The 23,496-nt window shown below is 32.7% G+C and overlaps 1 protein-coding gene across 1 annotated transcript; it reads left to right on the top strand.

The window, feature by feature from the left end:
• The first annotated feature begins 4,187 nt into the window (after positions 1-4,187).
• Positions 4,188-23,000, top strand: Gca (grancalcin). Its single transcript, XM_046462263.2, has 8 exons — positions 4,188-4,342; positions 7,668-7,823; positions 12,176-12,245; positions 15,885-15,928; positions 16,217-16,364; positions 19,470-19,583; positions 19,886-19,944; positions 20,607-23,000. Exons 1-8 carry the CDS (start codon positions 4,316-4,318, stop codon positions 20,631-20,633), a joined length of 645 nt encoding a protein of 214 aa, XP_046318219.1. The 5' UTR covers positions 4,188-4,315; the 3' UTR covers positions 20,634-23,000.
• Positions 23,001-23,496: the final 496 nt, after the last annotated feature.

The raw sequence follows: 23,496 nt of genomic DNA on the forward strand, positions 1-23,496 counted from the left end.
GTACACTTTCTCAAGTGCTAAATAGATTTAGAACTTGCCAGAATTATTTTGCATATTCAATTGACTGTTATCTTCAATCCATTAAGTCATAAAGTTATTTCTATTATTTACTAATTTTTGTGGGCCAAATGAATCAATTAACTAATTAAAATTAATCAATTTTTAGTGATACCAAAGAAGTATTAATTTCTTAGGCCCTTTTCACTTTCACTTGTAGCATTAACGGTTAGTCCTCATTTTAGGGTCGTTTTGGAAAAATCTCCCATGCCTTAAAAAATATTTTGTTACCATTTCTAGAAGTAGAGAATAACACACTCCATTAAGATGCAGACGCTGGGTGGTTGGAAGGTACCCTTATCAGTCAAGCTGTTAACTTCCAGAAGCTCCTAAAATCAACACCATACCTGATCTCATTATTTAATCTCAAACTTAATAGGCCCAGTATTAATTTTTGATCTCATACCAAATAGTACCATGTCATTAAAGGCAAATCTGAAAACATCTGTAAATCCCTGAAGTTTCACCTTAAAATAGAACAATACCTCACCATCTCAACTACTACACTGATATCACCATCAACTCTAGAGTATCAACAGACTTATCTCAGTCTATCATCAACACAGCTGAAAGGGGACATGATATGACCTCCAGTTGAAGTCATATCATATCCCACTTAGGTTCCAACTTTCAGCTCCCTCTCTCAGCCAGACCATGAAGGAGTCTTCAAAATGGTCTATAAGACTTAGATGTCTGCTCTGTAACCACTCCTACCTCTGTTTCCATCTACTCAAGGTTCACCGCCCTCCTTGCTGTTACTCAAAGAGGTTAGGCAGGCCTTTGCTTGAGGACCTTAGCTTTAGTGTTGCCCTAGAATACTCTTCCAACTGATACCCACATGTCTTAAGTTGCTCATGCCTTTAAGTTTTTTGCTCAAATCTCATCTTTGTAAGGAGGCTAACCTGAGCACTCTTAAGTACTGCAAGTATTCTGTCTTCTTCCTCCCCTGAACTTTGCTTTAGTTTCCATTTTTAATCTAATAGCACTTACCATCATCTCCTCATATACTCCTTCCTTTTCTTATTTTCTTTATTCACCATTGTCTTTTCTACTTGCTTGAATGTAAACTCTTCAAGGTCATGGACATTTGTTACCTCCCATTGCTATACTTTTCCCCGTTTAAAATAGCATTACTTTATATATGTTCAACAAATCATTGTTGAATAAATGAATTATGAAGCTTCTTGGTGATAGAAAGTAAACTCCATTAATTTTGGTTTTCAATTAGCTGATGGGGCTTATTTGTGGTGTTTAGTATAATTTGACTTATATGAAAGAAGTAGGCTTTGACTGCAACTAAAGTTTGCCTCATACACACTTATTTCTCCTGTGTCCCCACTCTTCATTCATATAGGAGGAAAGAGAAAATGCGGTGACAATAGATGGGGAAGAAAATCAGAATTAATTTAGTGTTTACAATGTATTGGTAATTGTGTTGGTTAATTGAATATCTAAATTTATGATTAAGCCATCATGATTCAGAAGAAATTCACAGGTGGACATCATCATGTGAGGCTTGTGATCACCAGAAAGCATGTATGCTTTGTAAGAGAAGTGAATCAATTGGTTAACCTTGGTCAAAATAATGCATCTTCCTGTCTATTTCTCTAAATGTTTTTCTACTATTCATTTTCTACTCTTTTAGCCCCCCTTTTCCCCTGTGTAAATAATAAATAATTTTTATTAAATTTGAAGTACTAAAGTTGGAGGTAGGCAGGGAAAGGGAAATGCATTAAGAGATTATGTTCTGTTGCCTAACTGTTTGAGTTCTAATCTCTGCTTTGCTACTACATAACCATGGGCAAGTGAAATACAATTTACTACCTTACTTATTGCATTAGCAAAATAGGATTAATAATAGTACATGCCACATAGGGTTGTTTTGAGGAATAGCACCTCACAATCAACAATGCCTACTACATAGCATTCACTCTAGAAATAGCTATTTTACAAAATATTGAAGTATTTTCTGAAATAAAAGTATATGATTTTAAATTTTTTGTGCATTACATTTTCATAAAATGCTGTTGTTCATACAGTGTAAAATGATTCATTGAGACAAATTATCATCACTTTTATTTTTAAAAAAAAATCAAGGATCATCTGAATTTTTTATTTTTGAAACATTATAATTACAAATACTAAGTTTAGGGAGTGAGATGCTGATGCTGCAGAATGTGGTTTTCAAAGTCTTCTCTGTGTCTATCTTCATGATAGGAACTTTCCTGTGCAACCCTTTCTCTAAGGAAGAGATACACTGTCAGGATCTATAAAGGATCTAATATTTTACCCCACTTGCAAGCTAATAAAGTTTCAGAGAAATTGGCAGAAGGCATGAGATTTCTGATTCAGAGATAAAGGACTTTATTACTCAAAGCACAAAAGCAGCTTGAGCAAAGTCCCCCAGGGCAAAGTGGAACTGTCAGGAGGGTGATGCAATTCAGTGGGTTTGTTACCAGGCTGCTTAGGAAACTACATACTTTGGAAAGTCCTGTCTTTTAAAAGGGCTAATAACAAACCTACCCAAACTTTGTCCTGGAGGAAAATATTATCTTAAAAATTACATGTGCATGAGGCTGGAGTTGTGGCTCAGTGGTAGAGTGTAGAGTGCTCAACTAGCAAGTGCAAGGCCCTGGGTTCAATTCTCAGTACCACATAAAAAAAAATGAATAAAATAAAGGTATTGTATCCAACTACAAGTAAAAAATGAATATTAAAAAAAAAATACACGTGCAGAAATGTAAGAGACCCATGGAGATTTGACACCTGGTATGCCCAAATGTAATGCATCAATCAGTATGATCATTGTAATGAAGATACCCCAAAGTTCAGATCCTAGATTTAGACTAACATAGTAAATGTGGACAATCTTTCCCTAAGTATTTATTTGAATATATAGTTAATTCTGTGTATTAACTTGGCAACAATTTGTTCAGCTTTCTATTATCACTTGATACCTTAATGAGTCATACATTCTTTTCTGCTACCAAGTAGAATTTGCCATTTTTTCTACTTATTTATTTATCCCAGTAATTTAACTTTATTGGTAAAGTATTTCTTATTGTGTCAGAGGAACTGACACTTTCTCAAGAATAGCTTGTACATTTTCAAGCTTCCTTTCTCTCTGTCTCTTCCTGGTAAAACTGTTTCACAAGGTCCAAGATATTCCTCTGTGGTGTAGCTAAACAATAGTTAAGCTTTGCAAGACTGATTTCATCTGCTATTAGTTAACACTTCTTTTTAACATCCTTATTTTTGAAATAGCTCCTCTCTTATTCTTCAGTGATAACTTGAAATAATATCATCTTTGTTTTGTCTTAAAACTGAAAATATGACTATTTTGTTCTTTTAAACTCAGAGCTATAAATTTCATTTGTATTCTAGATAAAAGCAGACTTGTCAATTACTTAAAAATCAAAATTAAAAATTAACTCTTAAAGAGCAAAATATTCTTCGGTATAGATAATATTTAATAAGGGTTTTCCAAAGGTTGAGTCACTGGTAGGATTGCCAGATATTATAATAATATACAGGACACTGTGCATTACTGACCTATAAACAGCAAAAAATTCTAAATGTAAGTGTACGTGTGTATAATATTTGAGACTTACCCTAATTATTTACTTGAAAATCAAATTTAACTAGATATCCTATGTTTTTATTTGTTACGTTTGACAATTGTGGCCAGACTCCTAAATTTGGAGTCAATTTGGGTTTAATGCAGAAGTACTCTCCTTGGGGCACAACTTCAAAGTTCTGATGTGACATCAATACTACACAAAAGCAAAGATTAGTAACTGCAAAATTTGAAATTCAAAGATGACTAAGTCTAAGCGCAGAAGAGTCTAAGAGTAGAAGTGTGCTGCCCGGTTTTGATTTTCTAGGGAGAAAAGAAACTTTAGGAAACAATAGCTTAGAGAATCCGGAGTGAGTTGGTTAAGAACTTGAGTGAGCCAATAAGAGCTGAACAAACAGGTTCTCTGAGCCAAGAGACCTGATAGCCAATCAGAACTGAGGAGAGTGAGGCTAGACTCCGAGAAGGGGCGGGCTCCCGCAGTGTGGTCGTGAAAGGCAGGACTCAGCCAATCGGAACTAGGTAGGGCAGGGCTGGATTCAGGGGGCGGGCTTGAACGCGCGAACGCTACGCGCGGGGATTGGGTGGCTTTCGGCCTGAGCTGCACCTGCACTTCCCCGCTTTTCTCACCAGGGCGAACGCCAACTCAAGAGTGACTATTGGGTGACACTTGATCGGCTCTTCATGGCCTACCCGGGATATGGAGGAGGGGTGAGTCCTGGTTACTTTTTCGTGGCCTCGGTCCTCGCTGGGTGTGTGGCCCGACGGGCTGTGCCACCGTGCGGGTCCGCCAACTGCCTCCGCGTCCTTCTCTGGTGACTGGTACTAGAGGGCCTGAAACAGAACTCTGAGTAGTGCTGGAAACAGGGGCTGGGCGGGCTAAAATGGAACTGCAGGTGTTCCGATCCTTGAGGACCCTTAAGTGTCGACCCTCAGTGTGACGTTGCCATGTGAATTGTGTTTTTGAAATTTCTTTTCTTGGAACCGAGGAATAAAACATCCTTCTCCTTTTGTAATAATCTTATAGGGTTCTCACCCCTGCTCCACGCAGTTTTGTTACAGATCCTCTTTCTGAAATTATTTTTACCACTTCTCATTTTTAAAACTCCTTACAAATACGTTAAGATGAACTCTAAATGCCCCCGATACCTTTTGTCAGAGCAAAGACAATCTGTTTTTCTAGACTTTGTTTTTGAAGTTGTGAAGATTATTCTTTCTCATGTAATTGTTTTTTCTACATCACCTTTGGAGTTAGAATTCTTAATTGTAGTATCCTGTGGCTAGTACCTTCCTTTTGGAAAGGAATTCCAAGTCTTCAACCTTTTTATCAGTAATTTTCAAAGTGCCTGGAGCATACTTTTTGTTTACAAAGAGTGTGGGATGGTCCACTAGGGTGCAGGCAGAAGGTAGCCTGTTTTCTATTTTTATTTTAACTTTTTTTAAACCTAAAAGTGGAAATTATGCTTTATTAATTTTAATCCAGATATTGACACTAGTGTATAGTAGTGGTGTTCAAAGGAATTAATTCTAATCCTTGGAACTAAGGGAGAATCATTTTTTAAGGTAATGGATTTCCAGGCTCTCAACTCTGACACATACTTGTTCCTAAACTGAGTTGCTTGAAAACATGCCTGAATTCCCTCTGGCATCTTCTACTTTCTAATGTCTACTTTCAGTCCTTAAGTTACTAAGGAAGTTTAAGGTGCCTAAGGAAGGTAAAATCTCTTTCAAAATTAGTCAAAATAGCATGAATCCATGAGGCAGTTTAAATTTCATTACCTTCTACATATTTTAATTAGATTGCAGTCCCTGTTAGAAATATGTTACTTTTACTCCTAGTTGGATAGCCTAATTTCATGTATGTGGTAGAGATGATGGTGATAGTAATAACATATTAATTGAAAGGATTTGCTACTTCCTTACCCCCATTTTTATCAGAGTGCTTGTGTTTAATGGAAGGAAACATCTGTAATAACATATTAATTGAAAGGATTTGCTACTTCCTGTCGTGACCCCTTGCCCGCAAGGAAGACCAACTCAGGAATCTTCTTTGAGCAGTTTATTCAGGCCCTTGATATTTCTTCTTCTCTGCTGGATGCCCCTCCCAGCCTTAATAAAGCATCTCAAGCCCCAATGCGAAGCTGCCACGTGGAGCTTTCTCATAGGGTGGTGAAAAACCATGCGCCAACTCTCCCAAATAAGGAGTTGTTTGTCAGAGACCACAGTGGAGCCAGCGCCATCTTGTAATGGCGACCATAGTCGGCAGAAGCGGCTCACCACAACTTCCTTACCCCCATTTTTATCAGAGTGCTTGTGTTTAATGGAAGGAAACATCTGAACATATTTTAAACATTTAAATGCTTTTTTTCTGCTTATCCTAATAAAAACAGCTCTTCACATCTATTCTCCAACTCCTTATTAGTAGCTAGGACAAAAATATCCTCAAACAAAGAAAGCAATATAGATTAGTAAAATTAATACTTTTCAGTGGAACTCTTTTAAGATACATTGAATAAAATCCAAGGGTAAAATATGCATTATTTCTTTATTTGGAATATATTTATAAGTTAAAATTGTTTTATGAAACATATTAACTATAGTCAATATAGACCTAAATTAATATTTTTATATTTAACAAAATATAAAATGGTAGCTGTTAGACCTTTTTGAAAGTATACTTTTACCTGACCCAGTAAATGATTCATCTTTTTAAATGCTTTTCTAATACTTTTTTACTTGTTTAGTAAGAGTTTTTTTAATCAAAATTGTATTATTTTCATTGTACTAATTTTATAATAAAAATTTTCACAGGAAAAAAATTTAAAATTTTAATTTATACATATTTTCATTATATTTTTTTTCTTCCTTCTACTTGAAATTCTTTTTTCTTTCTGTCTTATGGCAACCTCTTTTCAGCCTTCAGGTCAAGATTTTTGTTTAATGGAATGAGTTTATAATCTACTACTTCTTTCTCTCTGGACTCACAAAAATTCTGAGCAAAATGTTTTTCTAAGGTATTAAAAGCATATGCCATGTCCCAAAATGAACAGTAAATAAGAGAGAAACCATAGCCATAGCATGAAATAAATGTGGATAGGGTTTATCCACATGTCTCTGAGGGTAAGTATATTTGAATACATGGTCTACTTCTTACTAGCTATTTGACCTTGACCAGGTCAGGAGATCTTGAAGTTTCAGAACCTCAACTGCAAAAAGAACAAAATACTTTTATATCTCATGGAGTTGTGAAAATTTAATGAAATAATCAATGGAAGTACTTAGAGTGGTACATGGCATATAAAAAGCCCTCAATAAATATTAACTGCCTAATATTATTATTTCATTGGTATTATTATTTTTCTTATTAGTATTGGAGTGGACTATTAGAGTTGTCACTGTATTTTTTTCTTGTCATCTTAATTTTTTAAAAAATAAATCTTTTATGGTGGAGAGGATATTTGAGCTATAAGCAGTTTCCCATGATTAGGTCCCAGTTTCATTGTATTGACCACATTTTTTTCTAAGTATGTGTCTTGAGGTATAATTCTGAGTTTCACTATATGTGAAATCTTACGTTTTACTTTCATTTATTTCACTGATGATGATGGTAAACTTTAAAAATTATACCTTATATTCTTTTGTTGAATTAAGTTCTTAGTGGCTGATGTTTTTTTTCTTTTTAACTACTTTTTAAAAATTTTTTACTTGTAGATGGACACAATACCTTTATTTATTTATTATTATGTGGTGCTGAGGATTGAACCCAGTGCCTCACACATGTTAGACAAGCTCTCTACCATTGAGCTATACCTCTAGCTCTTAACTACTTTTAATGCTGAATAACAAATACTAATGAAATCTGTCTTAATGTTAGTTACCTAGTATTATGTAGCTTAAGCTTTTGTGATAATTATGTTTGGGAGCTTTTGGTAACTATATTTTTACTTTTCAGTGGACTTTCAATACATATTTTATTTGAAGCCACTTTAATGGATAATTTTTGTATTATTTATTTTCTTCTCTTTTACTCTTGTAGTTTGGAAATTTTAGTGGTCAGATGCCAGGAATGCAAATGCCAGGAACAGGTCCAAACATGCTCCCTGGTGGTTACTCTGGGTACCCAGCATATTCAGACAATTATTCTTCAGCTGATGATGCTATGTGGAATTATTTCACTGCTGTTGCTGGACAGGTAAGGTGCTAAAATTATTGCACAAGTGTTAGTTTAAAAAAAATGATTGGTATTCAAAAGAAATGTCAAGTATTTCACTTAGTATATCAGTTTAAATGCATATGGAACTTATGTTTAAATTTTTTCTAGGCTGATTTTGTTCTTGAGACCTGAGATGAGGGCAGTCATAATTATTTTATTTTAAAAAGTCACTTTAAATCAATTGAAAGAGGAAAGATTTTCAAAGTAGAAAAATCTAATTCTTCCTTACATAGTAGGATGTCTTCTAAGGTTTGATGTTGTTTGTCATCACCAAAACTGATGTTGAAATTTACATGCCAGTGCAGTGGTACTGAGAGGTAGTAGTGCCTTTAAGAGGCCTTTAGGTCATGTGGGCTCCATCTTCATCAGAGGATAAAGGTGATTCTTGAAAGAGTGGGTTAGTTATTTCACATTGGAGTGGATTGTTTTGAAGTGAGTCAGTCACCTCCCATTTTTCTCTCTCACACATTTGTCTCTGGTCTTCACACCTGGTCCTTACAAAGAAGAGCTGATGCCTGTGCTTTACCTAGCTTCCAGAAATATAAGCAAAACCAAACCTCTTTTCTTTAGAAGTTACACAGCCTCAGTTATATAGCTGCAGAAAATAGACCAACACTTTTCTTGCTGACATTATTTGACAAAGGGATTTTGTTACTAGTAGTTAAGTACATCATCAAAACATAAGTATTATAGTACTTAGATGTTTTCTTATTTTGAACTATCTTATCTCTCACTTAATCGTCTTAATATCTTCCCTATGTTTGACAATGAGAAGAATTCTATTCCCTTGGAGAGATTGATAATCTAAAGCTAATTACATTTAGTCTGAACATCCTTTTATAGCAAACAAGGATGACTATTATAAATTTAAGGGAAGGTAAGAGATATTTACAGCAATTAGTATTTAGTCTAGGGAACAATATTTTAACTTTGCCATTCATTCCATTAAAAAGAAGTGTTTGTGTGTATGTGTTTGTGTGTATGTGTTTGTGTGTGTGTGTGTGTAATTTGAAACCCAAGTATGTCAAACAGTATTATAAATAGGAAATCACCTCAAAATATCATAAATTTATTCAAGTTGAGCAATTACATTTTTTCCACAGAAGGATTTATGTCATTTTTAGTGATTTTTTTAATTTATATGACTGTCCAGTCTTTCAAAAAGATTATCTATATAATCATATTAGGGCATATTTTTCTATTTTTAACAAAATATTACAGAAATTATTATCTTAATGATATATTATAGTATTAGTATGTTATTAATCTCTAATAAATTTGAATAAGTATGTAGAAGGCAGGCTTTATTATGACCAATCGGGAAGTATGAACCTGCCAATTCAGGTACGTGAGTTTCGCATGCAAAGTTTTAGTGATAATAAGTAATTATGTGGTCAGGCAAAGTTTTTTTTCTTTATTTCTATTGCAACTACTGTTTATTATACCACAATTTATTCCTTTTAAAGTAATTTTATATTCATTATCTTGTGAAAGTTCAAGTGGTCTTAATGGAAGTATGTATCACATCCATTTTTATGAGATATCAGTTGCATTTTTTAATAAGAGAATTGTTGAGTATTGAAGATAGGAAAGAATATAATTGCAATACATATTTGTATATTTACATATATAAGTGTGATAACATATGCACACATTTTGATATTTATATGTGTTATATATTTATTTATATTTTCGTATATTTTTTCCATGGTTCCTAGCTCATAATGCCTTCCCTGAGGCAGGATATAGGGCATAGAAACTAGAATTTCTCTTCCCCAAGGAAGTCACAGAAACTTTTCCCTGTTCTTATATGGCCATAATTTTCTTTATTCTCTGATTTACCTTACCTGACAGGAGGTCATAAGACTCTTATTCCAGAGGAGTTCTCTCCCAAACCCTGGAGGAAGGAATGCTACACAGAGGCCAAGTAGAGTCTGAATTTTAGGCCTTGCTGGATTTTCTTACCTAGTCTATTAGCAATCATGCTGATGCTATGAAATCTGAACCCGAAAAGACCGGGTTCAGAGAACTTCTATATAGCTGAACATGTGAAGGTTCTTGTTCACCTATTGATGTGCCACGAAAGTAGTACACCCTAATTCCAAAGGAAGTCTAAAGAAAAAAAAAATCGGAGTCCCACTGTATGGGACTTCTTGAGGCAATTAATGGATGATGTCCTACATTTTATAGCATCTGATTCTTAACCCTGGTAAAATAGTAAATATTGTTTTTCTTAGGAAGAGTACACCTTCACTTCTGAAGAACAAGACATATAATTGACTTTTATCTACAGTGTATCCTTCTAGGCAGAGCAGTGGGTGAGGGGAGCTTAGGCCCTTGCAGATAAATGAGCACATGGAAATGTGGCACACAGAGTTTAAAGCTGTTTTATTTTGTGGGAGAGGAAATAGTGAGCTGTTTTGTAGTTTTCATTTCATTCATAAGAAAGATCCTAAAATAACTTTTATGTGTTTCAACTAAAATTTGCAATAAATTTTGTTTTGTATCTTTTCAACTATCATTTTTTCCAAGTCTGCTTTTTCCATAAATGTTCTTTCATCGTAAAGAACCTCCACACCTTTTGGTTCCTTCTTCATTGTCTAGAAGTGTAGAATTTAGAGAAATACCCAGTTTGGGAAAGGTGTGAAATATTACGGAAGAGGCTGGTGAGAAACTTTTGTGTGAAATGTTACAGAATAGACTGATGCTTGAACAGAAAATATCATCTGACATGTAGGATTTGTTGCTCTTCATTTTAATTGGATTGGTGTAGATTTTCAGTACACTTACATTTTTCTTGAAAACTTCATGTTTGTGTGGTCTGTACATTCCATTCTTTGCATTCTTGTGCTTTCTACGTGATACATTGTTTTTATAAATGGGAAAAAATTCATGAGGCTCAGTAACTTCTCATTAATTTAATCATCAAGTAGAATGGCATTTTTCCACTTAAGAAGAGTTAAAGAAAAGATAATTTATGACTACATCACTTTTTGTGTGCTAAAAGACATTTTTTTAAAAAATCAAAAAGAAAGGTAAGTCATTTTATTCCTTTGCCTCTTCTAATAGTTTGTAAAAGAGTCTTTTTAGTGTGCCATCATTGACAGTAGCATGGCATTTATGTGTTATTTCACGGAAATGGTATTGACAATGGCAGCTCTCCAAATTAATTAGTAGAGTGTTTTACTAATGACTTTTTGCTCAGAACATGAAGTTTTTGAAAGAGGTTTGTAATATAATAATCATTTGAAACAGTTGCTTCGGGACTTCTAATAGGGAGGTGGATAAATGTTGGTTAAATAAAACGTGCCCCAAAGTTCTTCTAAAGTTCCTATAACTGGAAGAAAGTATTTGTAATGTAGCTACAAGTCTAAGGAAATAGGTATTTTTTAAGGTATAATTTTATTACTACAGAATTTAAAATTTAATAAAGATCCCCAAAGTATGTAGAACCTAGGAAGGAGCACTCAGATATTCTAAGCAGAGATGACTGTAAGGATGCTTCATTGAGAAGAATATTACTCAGTATTTTTAAATTTCTATTAGAACCACTGGAATTGTGTTTGCAGGTTCATTGTTAAAGATCTAGTAGAATGTGACTATTTAAATACTTCTTAGAAGTTTTTTCTAAAGTATTTGTTCATTTCTTTTTTTTATGAAGCATGTGTCTTAAATTTACCTTTTTAATCTTTTCTCATAGCTCTTGTTTTGCATCTGTGCCAATGTATGTGATATTTCCAAGTGAATTACCTTACTGTATATTTGTGTAGAAAATAGGATTAGGTACTGAAACGTAAGGAGAATACTCTGTTTCATTTCCATTGTCATTTCCAATAAATTCAAACAGGAATGTTTGGACACTAATCAGAATAGCTACACAATACAGAGGACTATAAAATTTCACTAGAGGTAATTGTTAGATCGAAAAGGATATGTTTCCCTGCCAGTAAAACATTCAATATGAAGTTTTTCTTTAGACATAGTTCCTTCCAAAAATGACCATGACTGGGAATGTTTGTGAGAACTTTTTAAAAACGTTTTATGGATTTTTCTATTTTAATTAGAGATTCAATGACTTTCACAATATTTTGTTTTGAATTGTGATAGAACAGAGTCAATGTGCTGTTTTTTTCAGAAGTAGAGGAAATGATTCATTGCATTATGTTCTGTAATATGCTTTTGCGGTTGATAATTCTTTTTAGAATTTTGAAGTTGATACCAGTATTCTGAGAAATGCATATTTCTTGATTGAGCTACCATAGTTAATTAACATTTTAATATGCTTTTATATAACTAAACATTAAATAAGGTTATCATTATTGTTTTAACAGGATGGTGAAGTGGATGCTGAGGAACTTCAGAAATGTTTGACACAGTCTGGAATCAGTGGAACTTATTCTCGTAAGATCTTCCCCACCCCCTTTTGTTGAAATTGGAATAGGATATTCATTTTCTAGTTTTTTGTATCCCCATAATTAGAGTACATATTTAAAAATTTCATAGCAGTTATACATGCACATGGTTTAAAGAGATGGTTCAGCCAAATGGTTCAGTTATGAATATAATCTGTTCCTTGTACATTCCTTTCTTCCCAACATTAATCACTTATATAAGAGGCTTCTTTTTAGCTGATTCTTTTCAAATTGAGAGGATTAAATTCTCTTTCAACCTTGAGGTAACCCTGTCCCTTCCCTTCACACAGGAATACTTCCCAGTCTCCCATAGTACAATATGGTGGTATGGTAATTTTGGTTAGGTAATCAGTAGTTTTTTTTGGTATGTACATACTGTTTATAACTTTGTCTTGTGACAATATATGATTACTTTTCCTTTTTATATAACTTTTTGCTTTTCTTGAAATTAATAAGGTTAAGTATTCTATCTTTCTTATCAACCTGGAACTTTCCAGTATGCTCTGTTTTTTGTGTGTGATTCTCATACTGGCATTCTTTCACCTTCATTCTGGAGCTGTCTTTGTTTTCTCCAGTTGGTTGGCCTCTTCACTCAATCTCCTGACATCTTGCTTTCCACTTAAAAAAAAATACAATCTCTTATTTCAATGAAATTTATCATTAGGTAAAATAAAAGTGGTAAATTTTGGTGACCTTATGTATATTAAAAAGATTTAATTCTGTCTTCAGAATGAAGGGATTTTAGGTCAGGTATAGAGTCCTGGGTTACAAATCATTTTCATATTGAATTTTAGAGGTATTACTTAATTGTTTTCAGCTTCCATTGTTGTTCTATCTTTTCACTTCTGGCCCATATGTGATTTGCTTTTTTTCTCCAGAAGCTTGGGAGATCTTCTCTTTGTTCCTAGTATTCAGAAATTCCATAATGCTTTACTTAGTGGTATTCTGTGGGGAACTCAGTGCATGTGTGCTTATTCTGGAAACTTATTTACTTTAGTTATGGGTAATTTTCTTCACTGATGTTTTCTCTTTCTATATTGCATGTTATTTGAACTAGGTCTTCTACTTATTCTTTTTTTTTTTTGTGTGTGTGTGTGTGTGTATGTGGTGCTGGGGATTGAACCCAGGGCTTTGTGCATGCAAGGCAAGCATTCTACCAACTGAGCTGTATCCCCAGCCCTCTTTTATTCTTACACTGTTTGGGAAATGTCCTCAACTTTATTTTCTAAAACTTCTATTGAGTCTTTTGTTTTGACTATAATTTTTTAACTCTCTCAAAGACTATTAAAATCCTTGAGTTTTTTCTTTCCCTGTGCCTGTTATTTCTTACAGATTGTTTTTATATCCCCAGTTTGTTTGTTTGGTTATCTTTCATGTCTTTTCTCAGGTGCTTGATGATACTTTTGTTGCTCATGTTTTGCTAAAATGCTGATCATAAGTCCTGACGTCATGGTTAAATTTTGATCATGGGCTTCAGTGCATGGTTTTTCATTTGGGCAGTTCTGTTGTGTAACTTTGAGTGTTGGTATCTTCAGTGATTTCCTTTGGGGATGATTATCCAGTTTATCTTCTGACTGCAAGGGAGACGAAATGGAGTCCACAGGGTTCTCAAAACTTTTGTAAATATTCAATTAATTGCCTTGTGTTTAGTAGATATCCCATCCCAGCTGTGCCTGATATACTACAGTCCAGAGAATTCTCCAGAGAACCAAATTCTGCTAGGTTTAGGAGTCAGAGCTATCTAACCAAATAGAGACAAGGAGGTGATTGGGGGCTTTAAATTCTCCTATGTGGACGTTACACAATTCTGTTTGTATTTCTACCTTCACTCATGTTTTCAGAAGTACTGCCAATTCAATTTATTACACTTGCAGTCTTTCCTAAGGTAACTAAGTTGCTTCTGAGCTTTTCTCTTTTTGAGTAAACATTACTTAATTCATGTCCTTTGACTTTATAACTTACAATGTATTTTCCTGTTGTTTCCTCTCTCATTCTCTTTTTCTCTATAGATTTTTATATTTTAAAATAGCTGTCCATTCTATTGGGTTGTGGGGAGGAAGTAAAAACCTATCAACTTTCTTGAATTAAAATTCTCTCTACTCTTTGTCAAAAATGTTTTAACCTTACATACATGATTATATTCTCAGATTGAAGATGTGCTTATTTGTCTGTTTAATTTTGGCCATGTATTATTACCCATTCTGATTCTCCCACTTTGTGAATGTATGTCAAGTTAATTTTAAAGCAAAATGGATATTATTTACTTGGCCAAAAGGTGGAATACCATTTCAGAAATTTTTTATATTAACAAATCCCCTCCAGTAGTTTTTATATGAAGGAACATTGACTTTAGTCCTGATTCTTCTATTTGTTAGCTCTGAACATGGGAATCTATCTTTCTGGGCCTCGGTTTCTTTATCTGAAAAATTAAGACTGTTATGCATTTGGTTTATGTGAAATCGCATAACTTTCACTACCTAATTCATAGTGAGTTCTCATTCAGCATTGAGTTGTCAGTTCAAAAACACTGTTACCAATAACTTTAGCACAGGCAGTTTTTATTAAATATTTCATGAAAATCATCTCTTGTAACTTGTAGAATATTTTATAATTTATCCTTAGTCTAAAATTTAGCTGGTGTAATTTTCTTTTTAAAACTTTAAAAATATGTCATCAAGTAGCATAAAGTGAAATTAATTTTAAAAATTATTTATCCACTTATTCATATTAACGAGTTTCTAGTAAGATTTTTGTAGGACTAAGTGAACAGTGGTGATGTAATTCTTCTCAAAATAAATCAGCATAGTGGTTGAATGAAATTGTGATAAGGATTAGAAAAATTGAAGTTTATCTAGTGGGCTCTTTCTAGTACTATCAGTGTGAAAGTGTTACTATGTCTAATAAGCCCTGACTTTAAGATAGTTTGTGTTGGTTTCTTCTTCCTTTCTTCTCCCCTCCCCCTTGCAGTGGGAAAGGGGGACAGTGGCTTTAGCTCAGAGGCTCATTTCCTTCTTCCTTGGTCATTGAAATAAGCCACCAAATGCTTTTCCTCCCTCTGTATCATCTCACTTTAGAGTCTATTCATTGTAAGCTAAAGTCCTTAAAATGGAAAATATAGAATTTCTCTTTTGCTTCTTAAAATTCTTCAGTAACCTTAATTAGTCTTTTGAATGGTATTGAAGAGGTTAGTATCTGGCTCTTATTTGTTTTTCTGAGGTACTCATATGCTACTTATGAGTACTCTTAAATCTTTTACACTTTGTGATTTCTGAGTATAAGTCAAGCTTCTACTTAAAGCCTAGTCAGCATTTGTATTGGAAGACTGAAGCCCTTCCTGTCTCTAGGCCCCAGGCAAAGCCATGTGCTTTAAACACCTGTGACACCTATAGCTCTATAATTTTTCATTATTTTGCAATTGCTTATCCCTCATGAGACGAGTAATTTGAAGACAGTAATTTTTTTGCCTTTTTTTTTTCCTACAAATGCTGAACATTCAAAAAAGGTTGTTAATTATGGTGATTGTGTATTTGGGGCAATTTTAAAATATTTTCTTTTGGAAATAAAGATTGTCATAATTTTACATAGACAAAATTGAGCAGACTTCAGTTAAATATTCACTGTCTTTCAGCCTTCAGTTTGGAAACCTGCAGAATTATGATTGCCATGTTGGATGTATCCTTGAATGAAAATAGAAAAGAGTAGAATATAGTTATTACTTTATGAATATTAAGCCCATTGTTAGTTTTAAATGACAACCAATTAGTAAACTAGAATTTAAAAATATTTTTGAGATCCTGTTAGCTGTCTATAGACATTTATGTTTTTATGCAGAAAACTATTCATATGCTGATTTAGACTACCTTTGTAAATGCATACTTATTTTTTAGCCAATGATACAGAGTTTGGGTCAGGTTCATTTTCTCAGATCCCAAAACTTATTTTTATTAACAAAACTATTAGAGAGATTACACAGGAAAAATGGGGTTTAATGAATTCAAGGAGCTTTGGGCAGCTCTTAATGCCTGGAAACAGAACTTTATGACCATTGATCAAGACCGAAGTGGCACAGTAGAGCATCATGAGCTGAGTCAAGCCATTGCTATTATGGGTAAGAATATTAAAATTCTGTCAAGTCTGTACAGGTCATCTTTGAACATATGAATCTTAATTCTCAGTTTACTACCGTAATGAGGGCTATATTTTTCACTAGAGTTCTCTAGTTGAAGTAAAGTTGCAGGTAAATTCTGACTAACAACGTCAAAATTATATTAACTATGATTTTTCCTAATTGTTGATCTTCCATTTTATTCTAAATTTCTTGGGTATGTTTAAATTTATTCTTCAATGGTTAATACTCACCACTTGTATTCTTTTGTTACTTGAGAAGTATACGTAATTTGGGAACAAAATTAATCTCAATCACAAATTTCTGTATCAGAGTTTAATTTTTCAGCACCCAAAATCATGCTTTTCCCCTTCTTCACTTACGTAATAAAACACAAAAATGTAACAATATACCTCAAAATGGGAGATGGAATTTTAGAATATTTTGAAAGAATGTAACTTTATTTCATTATAATTTCTAATAAGCTAAGGCTCTTTCATGGTCTGCTTTTGAAAGAGAAAAATACACAAAGTTGCTAAATTTGTTTACAGTTAATTCAGTTTTAAGAAACTTTATTTTTCTTACCCTGTACTTTTATTTGTAATTATTTCTAATCAAAATGTTTGTATGAAAATTAACTTTTTGAAAATTAACATCTGGACTTAATGTACAGGGACTTATCTGAAATACAATTTAAAGAACTCAAACTAGTGATATTTTTGTTTTATGTTTTAAATAGATAATTTATTTATTAGGGACAATACTGGCCATATAACAATGTATAGTTCATTAATAGAGCCTTAATACCTAATGGATTAAACTGGGTCTTTTATTCAGGAAAATGTTAGAGAATTAATATAATCTTTAGACTAAAAGAACATTTTCTAAGCATTCAAGTGGACAGTTAAATGTAAGAAAGAAGTGGACTGAAATATTCAAATGATATTGCTGAGAGTACTATGGGAAAATTTTAGGAATTTTATCAGTACCTATCCAGATCGTACTCAAAATGCATTTTCATAAAACTATAGTAGTTTGCATGTTTTGCTATTTCTCTCATTTTATATTTTTTAACAAGTTTCCTATGTTACACATTATTACAACTGCAGATGGAACATTCTCTTCTTACATTGGTGCATCTCATTAAATTTGAAGGACCATCCTAGGGGTATAGCAAGTATAACATATTAATTAACATTTCTGGTTTTCATCTCATTATTTTAAAATTTCAGTTTTTATGTATATTGTAAAAGGTAAGTAGTCAAACAGTAATATATGCTAAAGCTACGGGTGTTAATTAATAATATAAGCTAACTGCATACTTATAGGAGTTTTTTTCCCAATATGTTTCAAAGAAAGAGAAGGGGAAAACAGAAAAGAGAAGGAAAATTGGAAGGAAGAAGTTTAGTGATAATTTGGAGGGAGGGGCCCCTAAATCATGCTAGAACATCACGATGGGAGAATGTGCCCAACACTGTTACTGTGCTCATACACAGGTCTGCTGGGTAGGGTATTAAATCACCTGAGCTCCAGTCTCCATTTTTGAATATCATGGCTGAAGATACCAGAGAATGAATACTTCATCTGCCACAGATATTTACCTCCTAACAGAGCAGCTTTGCAATCAATCATACCACACTGAGTTAGTTCATTGTCCTTCCAAATGTCACTACCAATTTAGATAGCCTGTAAGAGTATTGAATTTTATAATGCACCAATGTGGAATGAGAAAAAAAATGTGGAATGAGGAAAAAAAAAAAGAGCATTGAATTTAAGGAAAAGGGTAAAGGGAAGAAATAAGTTTTTAAAGGCATCAGATTTCACTGTACATGACAAATCATTTTGGATCTTGTCAAATTAAAAATAATTTGAAAAGAAATAAATCTTCTTATAGAAATGTTTGTAAACATATATGTAAATATGCTGTTTTCCTTACTTCCCTATAATTAATAATAAAAATGGTTTATAAGTGTCTTCTTGGAAAAAAACAATATATGTATAGAATTTAAGAACACAAAGATACTGGAGGTGAATGATCAGAAACATTTTGATGATAGGAGTACACAGAAAGAATTTTGGAGACAACAAGACTGGAATAAAGAACCAAAGAAATAGTAAAAAACGTGTGATGAAACAAAGTTTGGAAGACAAGGAAAAATAACACTTTAGGTTATTTTGGGAGTGGCAGGGACTAGGGCCTCAGGATTTCTAGGCAGGTGTTCTACCACTGAGCTATATCCACAGCTCTTTTCTGCTTTGGAGTAAGCATTTTGTTCCCCAAGGAAGGGTGATGGGAATAGGAAACACAGTAGAATGAATCAGACATAACTTTCCTATATTCATATATGAATACATGATCAGTGTAACTTCCACATCATATACAACCGCAAGAATTGGATCCTAATTAGAATAAGTTATACTCAATGTAAGTGTTAAAATATACTCACTGTCATGTAAATTTAATAAGAACAAATTAAAAAAGAGTCAATGGGAAATGTAGGATTTGATTGATAGAAAAGATCACTAAGAATCTTTGCTTTGATATTCTTTCATTTCTTTCATTACTGGAGATTGAACCAGACCTGGCATATGCTGAGCAAGGTCTCAATCTCTGAGCTACATCCCCAGTCATTTGTTTTGAGACAGGACCTCTCTAGTTTGCCCAGGCTTTTAATTTGTGTTTCTCCTTCCTCGGCCTCCTGAGTAGCTGGGATTACAGGTTTGTGGACCACTGAACCTAGTTTGCTTTGATATTCATTAGGAACTATAAAAACAGAACTGAAATATTGAAAGGTTAAAATCTAGGAAAAACACCTATACATATCAAAATCAAAATACATTTAAAAAAAAGGTAATTATTTTTTTCCTTAGCTTTTACTTTATTACTGAGTGAGAATAGAATTATGATGTTTGTGTATTCTTTAGTAGTGTTAATAATGAAGCCTTTGATTCTTTTTTAATATTAATGTGCTTTATTTTTAATATTTTTTCGTGGAATGACTTTTGAAAGTTAATCTATGTTATGACTTCATTAATGAAAAGGCAATGTTGCTGTGTTCTTTTGCTGTTTAGCTTTAGAAATTATACTTTACTGATCTGTTTTTTTAGGCTATAGGCTGAGTCCTCAAACGTTAACTGCTATTGCTAAACGTTATAGTAAGAATGGCAGAATTTTCTTTGATGATTACGTTGCTTGCTGTGTGAAGCTTCGAGCATTGACAGGTACTGACCATTTAAAAATTGATTCAGTATTATGCTGTTTCCTTATAACATGTCCACCCTTTCTATGTTACCTATTTACTATTACATCTAATTAGTTTTAAGTTTTCAATATTTAGTAATAAAAATGTTGAAAATTGTTTTAGCTCAGTTTTGGAGTTTCCTTCATCTCTCAGTTGCTTGGAATATTAAATCACTTTAGATTTAATCAAATATGAAATTATTCAGTCTTTGTACTTGGAGACATTATATATTTGAAATTATAGATTTTAAATTATAATATTAAAAGTATTTTTTGTGTAAAGATTTCTTTAGGAGAAGAGACCACTTGCAACAAGGGTGTGTGAACTTAATTTATGATGACGTAAGTATCTTGCTTGCCACTTTGCTACTGTGTTCTAAATGTGTTCTTAGTTGTCAAAAACAGTAAGTGATTTAGGGTATAAATGTGGGAAGTAATTCATTTTATATACCATATTGTTTCTTTTATTTATCAGCTGAATGCATAGATAACATTAAAAATTACTACAAATACCAATTTTTCTTCATTTTTTAAACCTAAATGTACTTTAAAATTTCATGACCGGTTTTTGGTCAGTTTATCTTCCAAATAATCTTTAAGGGTTAAAAACTGTCATTTCCATAAAGAGTAGTTTATTTTGGCAGATCTTAATTCTCAGAGAGATGGGATATTTTAATTTCTGACAAATTATAAAGCTGTTCCTTCCTCATTTCAAATGTTTACTGTTAACATGATTCTAGTTTTGTGTGTTTTTTTGTTTTAATTGAAGCTATTGGGAAGTGATAGTTCACGTGTGCTTTCATGTTTCAGGGTTGTGGTTCTGCTTTTTTATATTTACTGATATAAATCATAGAATCAGCAATACCTTACTAGTATATACTGGCTTCAATTACAAACCTTAAGAAACTCTTAAACATTTCCTGTTATGAAAAATCTGTTAAAGCAATGTAATCAATTAAAAAGCATTTTATTGTTACCATATGATAATTTTACTTTATAATTAGTTTTTGCAGGGGACCATGGTAATTTGAATGCCTTGTATTTGAAAGCAGAAGAAATACTGTGAATTCGTTTGCTTGGAAGAAGTGAACTGGACTAATTTAAATTAAAACTTTGGGTACTTTTTGTGATCCTACTTGTTTAATATTTTCCCTAACTATGTGTTTTTCTTTAATCCGTAGTTCAAAGCAAGAAAAGATAGAGATAGATAGTTTTTTTTTCAAAAGTTATCATTTTGCAAATATCTGCACACTATTGTAGGATATTGGCACAGAATTAATTGGTGTCAAAACGTCTTACCCTTAATTTTTAACAGTGAAAACCTAGAGGAATGTACTAATGAAATTATGTAAGATTATGTAAAGAAGCCAAGTGACTAAAGCTTAGATAAATTTATACTTATATGAGATACAGATTACACTTTTGAATTATATTTGTAGAGGTAGGTGTTTGAGGGTCAGCTAGAAGGGATTTTGTGCCATCACATAATCAAAAAACATAACCTTTTAGGTTTTTGCCTATGAAGAAGAAAATTGCAGTTACTACAAATGTACCCTAATTTGAATCTATAGAAAAAACTACAGTAGGCATTGCTTTTCCTTTTAAAAATTTTTTTGCACTGCATATTTTTCTTCAATATATTTTACTGTCTACTGTGAAATAAAAAGTTCTTTAAAAACCAGATTTTCCTTCTGCCTTGTATTTCATTAGTGAAAACATACATAACCTGAAATTTCATTTTTCTCTAAGTCTAGATTGGGGGAATGACACATTTTTGAGAAATCGTCAACTTTTAAATTTGTTGTTAAACTGAGTTGCTATTATTAGTTAACTGTTTATAAAGTTCTAAATCAAGTAAGCTATGCCTCTATTTAGATATTACAAAGTTGTAAGTTTGGCTTATTTGACTACATTAGCAAGTGGCTTTAATATTAGCAAATCAATAACTATTCTGTATATCTTTGTAATATGGGTTATTGGGTATAGGAGACACCACAACAACATTTCTTGGTGGTTTTACCACAGAAATTATAAAGCAGAGTCACCAATTTCTTAACATTGAGATCCCTGGCATAAGCTGTCATAATTAGTGTAGTTTCTTTCTTGGCAAACAACCTAAGTCTTTCTTAATGAAGATTTAATAAACCACATGTTTTTCTCACACTTTATCTGAACATCTTCCAGCCTGAAGGTGACTATAAACTGGTATAATTTTAGTCTGGCTGGTGACCAAATTAACATACAGTTTTTTAAAAACTCCATATTTTGTAAAGGATGGAAGATGGGTGGTAGTCCATCTTGGAAAAAACCCTCTTATAAATGAATAGAAAATCACCTTTTACTTTTAAAAATCATAGAAAGGAAGAAATGTATAGTTATTTGACATTGATAGTTTTTTATAATTTGCTGTCAAATTCACTTAGTTTGATAAGAATGGGTCAAAAATAATCCGTATAGTTTTGTCCTCTGGCTGTTATTTTATTTTTCATGGACATATATTTATTAATGTGAGAGGACATTACCTGAGTCATAACAATACAGAAGTATAATTTTAAAAGTTGCAGGAAAAAGAAACCAGATAGTGTGATCATTCATGTTGAATAATGGTAATGATATAACCCAGGAACTTGGAACCTTAACTTATAGGTGATACATTATCAAGTTAGTATGCTGTTCTGTGGTCAGTTATGATAGTCTTCCTAACTTGGAGGCTCACAGTTGGGGTAAAACTTTGAATTTAACATACACTATTGTTCATAAAGGTTCTGCCAAATGACCCTTGTATTAGAACTCTTCACACAATTCCCTAACTCATTCTTTTTTAAAGATGCTTCTATGCAATTTGGTGTTGAGAGATGCGAAGTTTCCATGGCCAAACATAATTGGAAATTCTCATCTTCAGGGAGTTTAATAACATACATTAGCATATGAAAATATGCATAGGTACATATGGTTATGTCAAATTATCATGGTTTGACTCTGGTTATTCCAAAATGTTGACCACAGAACCCTTTTTTCTAGCAAAACCTATATTCCATTCTGATCTAGCTTCATCATCAGGCAATGCTTTTATATTATAATCAAATTAACAATCTTATAAACACATTAGGCAGAGAGAATCTTTTATCAGGATTTTTGTATAGAAATGCAGTTCACTTTTTTGATGCTGTTAACATAATTAATGTGAACAGATATCTTTTTTGTTTTATGATGGACACAATTGCAATGTAAATAGTGTGTGATAGTTTGTATTGGTTAACTTATACCCCAATTGTGATGATGTAAATTACTGAATAATGTACACTCTTAATGTATAAGTGCTTTTATTTATACAGTAAACATGTTTCCATGTCATTTTGAGAATTTTTTTAATAAACATTCAAATAGCTTGCTGTAAAGTTTTGTATCATACAAAATTTATTACATATATAGTATTATGCTTCAGTTCAAACAACAGTGCGTTAATTCACCTATACCTAAAAGACTGCCAAATGGTTAAATGTCAGGTATTGCACTTCTATTTTGAGTGGCAGTTCACACATTTTAAATTACATCAAGGGGAAGTCAATACTATGGGAATTTTCATTTGGTCCATTTTGATTGTAATTTCAAGGACTGTGCTCATTTAATCTTTTTAAGCATGCATCCAAAAAAAAGTAACAAAAAAATGTAGTCAAGTTATATATTTATTTCCAGAAAAGGCATTTACCCTGAAAGAAAGTAGATTTTATTAAGGTAGTTTAAACTCTGTGCAATTTAAAAAATAATAAAATAATTTTGTGATTATTTATTTAAAATATACAAATCAAGTTTATTTGTAATCTTATGGCATTACTAAACTGGACAAACAAAATAAATATTATTTGTCAGAAATGTGCTTTTCTATGCTCTTTT

This window comes from Marmota monax, unplaced genomic scaffold (assembly GCF_021218885.2).
Source record: "Marmota monax isolate L192 unplaced genomic scaffold, Marmota_monax_Labrador192_F-V1.1 WCK01_AAM20220418_F8-fsc00129, whole genome shotgun sequence".
NCBI classification, from domain to species: Eukaryota; Metazoa; Chordata; class Mammalia; order Rodentia; family Sciuridae; genus Marmota; species Marmota monax.

Excerpts from the sequence above, each read along its gene's own strand:
- Gca (XM_046462263.2), top strand. The coding sequence starts at position 4,316 with ATGGCCTACCCGGGATATGGAGGAGGG. Across the intron at positions 7,824-12,175 it reads TCACTGCTGTTGCTGGACAG|GATGGTGAAGTGGATGCTGA; the intron begins GTAAGGTGCTAA and ends TTGTTTTAACAG. Across the intron at positions 12,246-15,884 it reads AATCAGTGGAACTTATTCTC|CCTTCAGTTTGGAAACCTGC; the intron begins GTAAGATCTTCC and ends ACTGTCTTTCAG.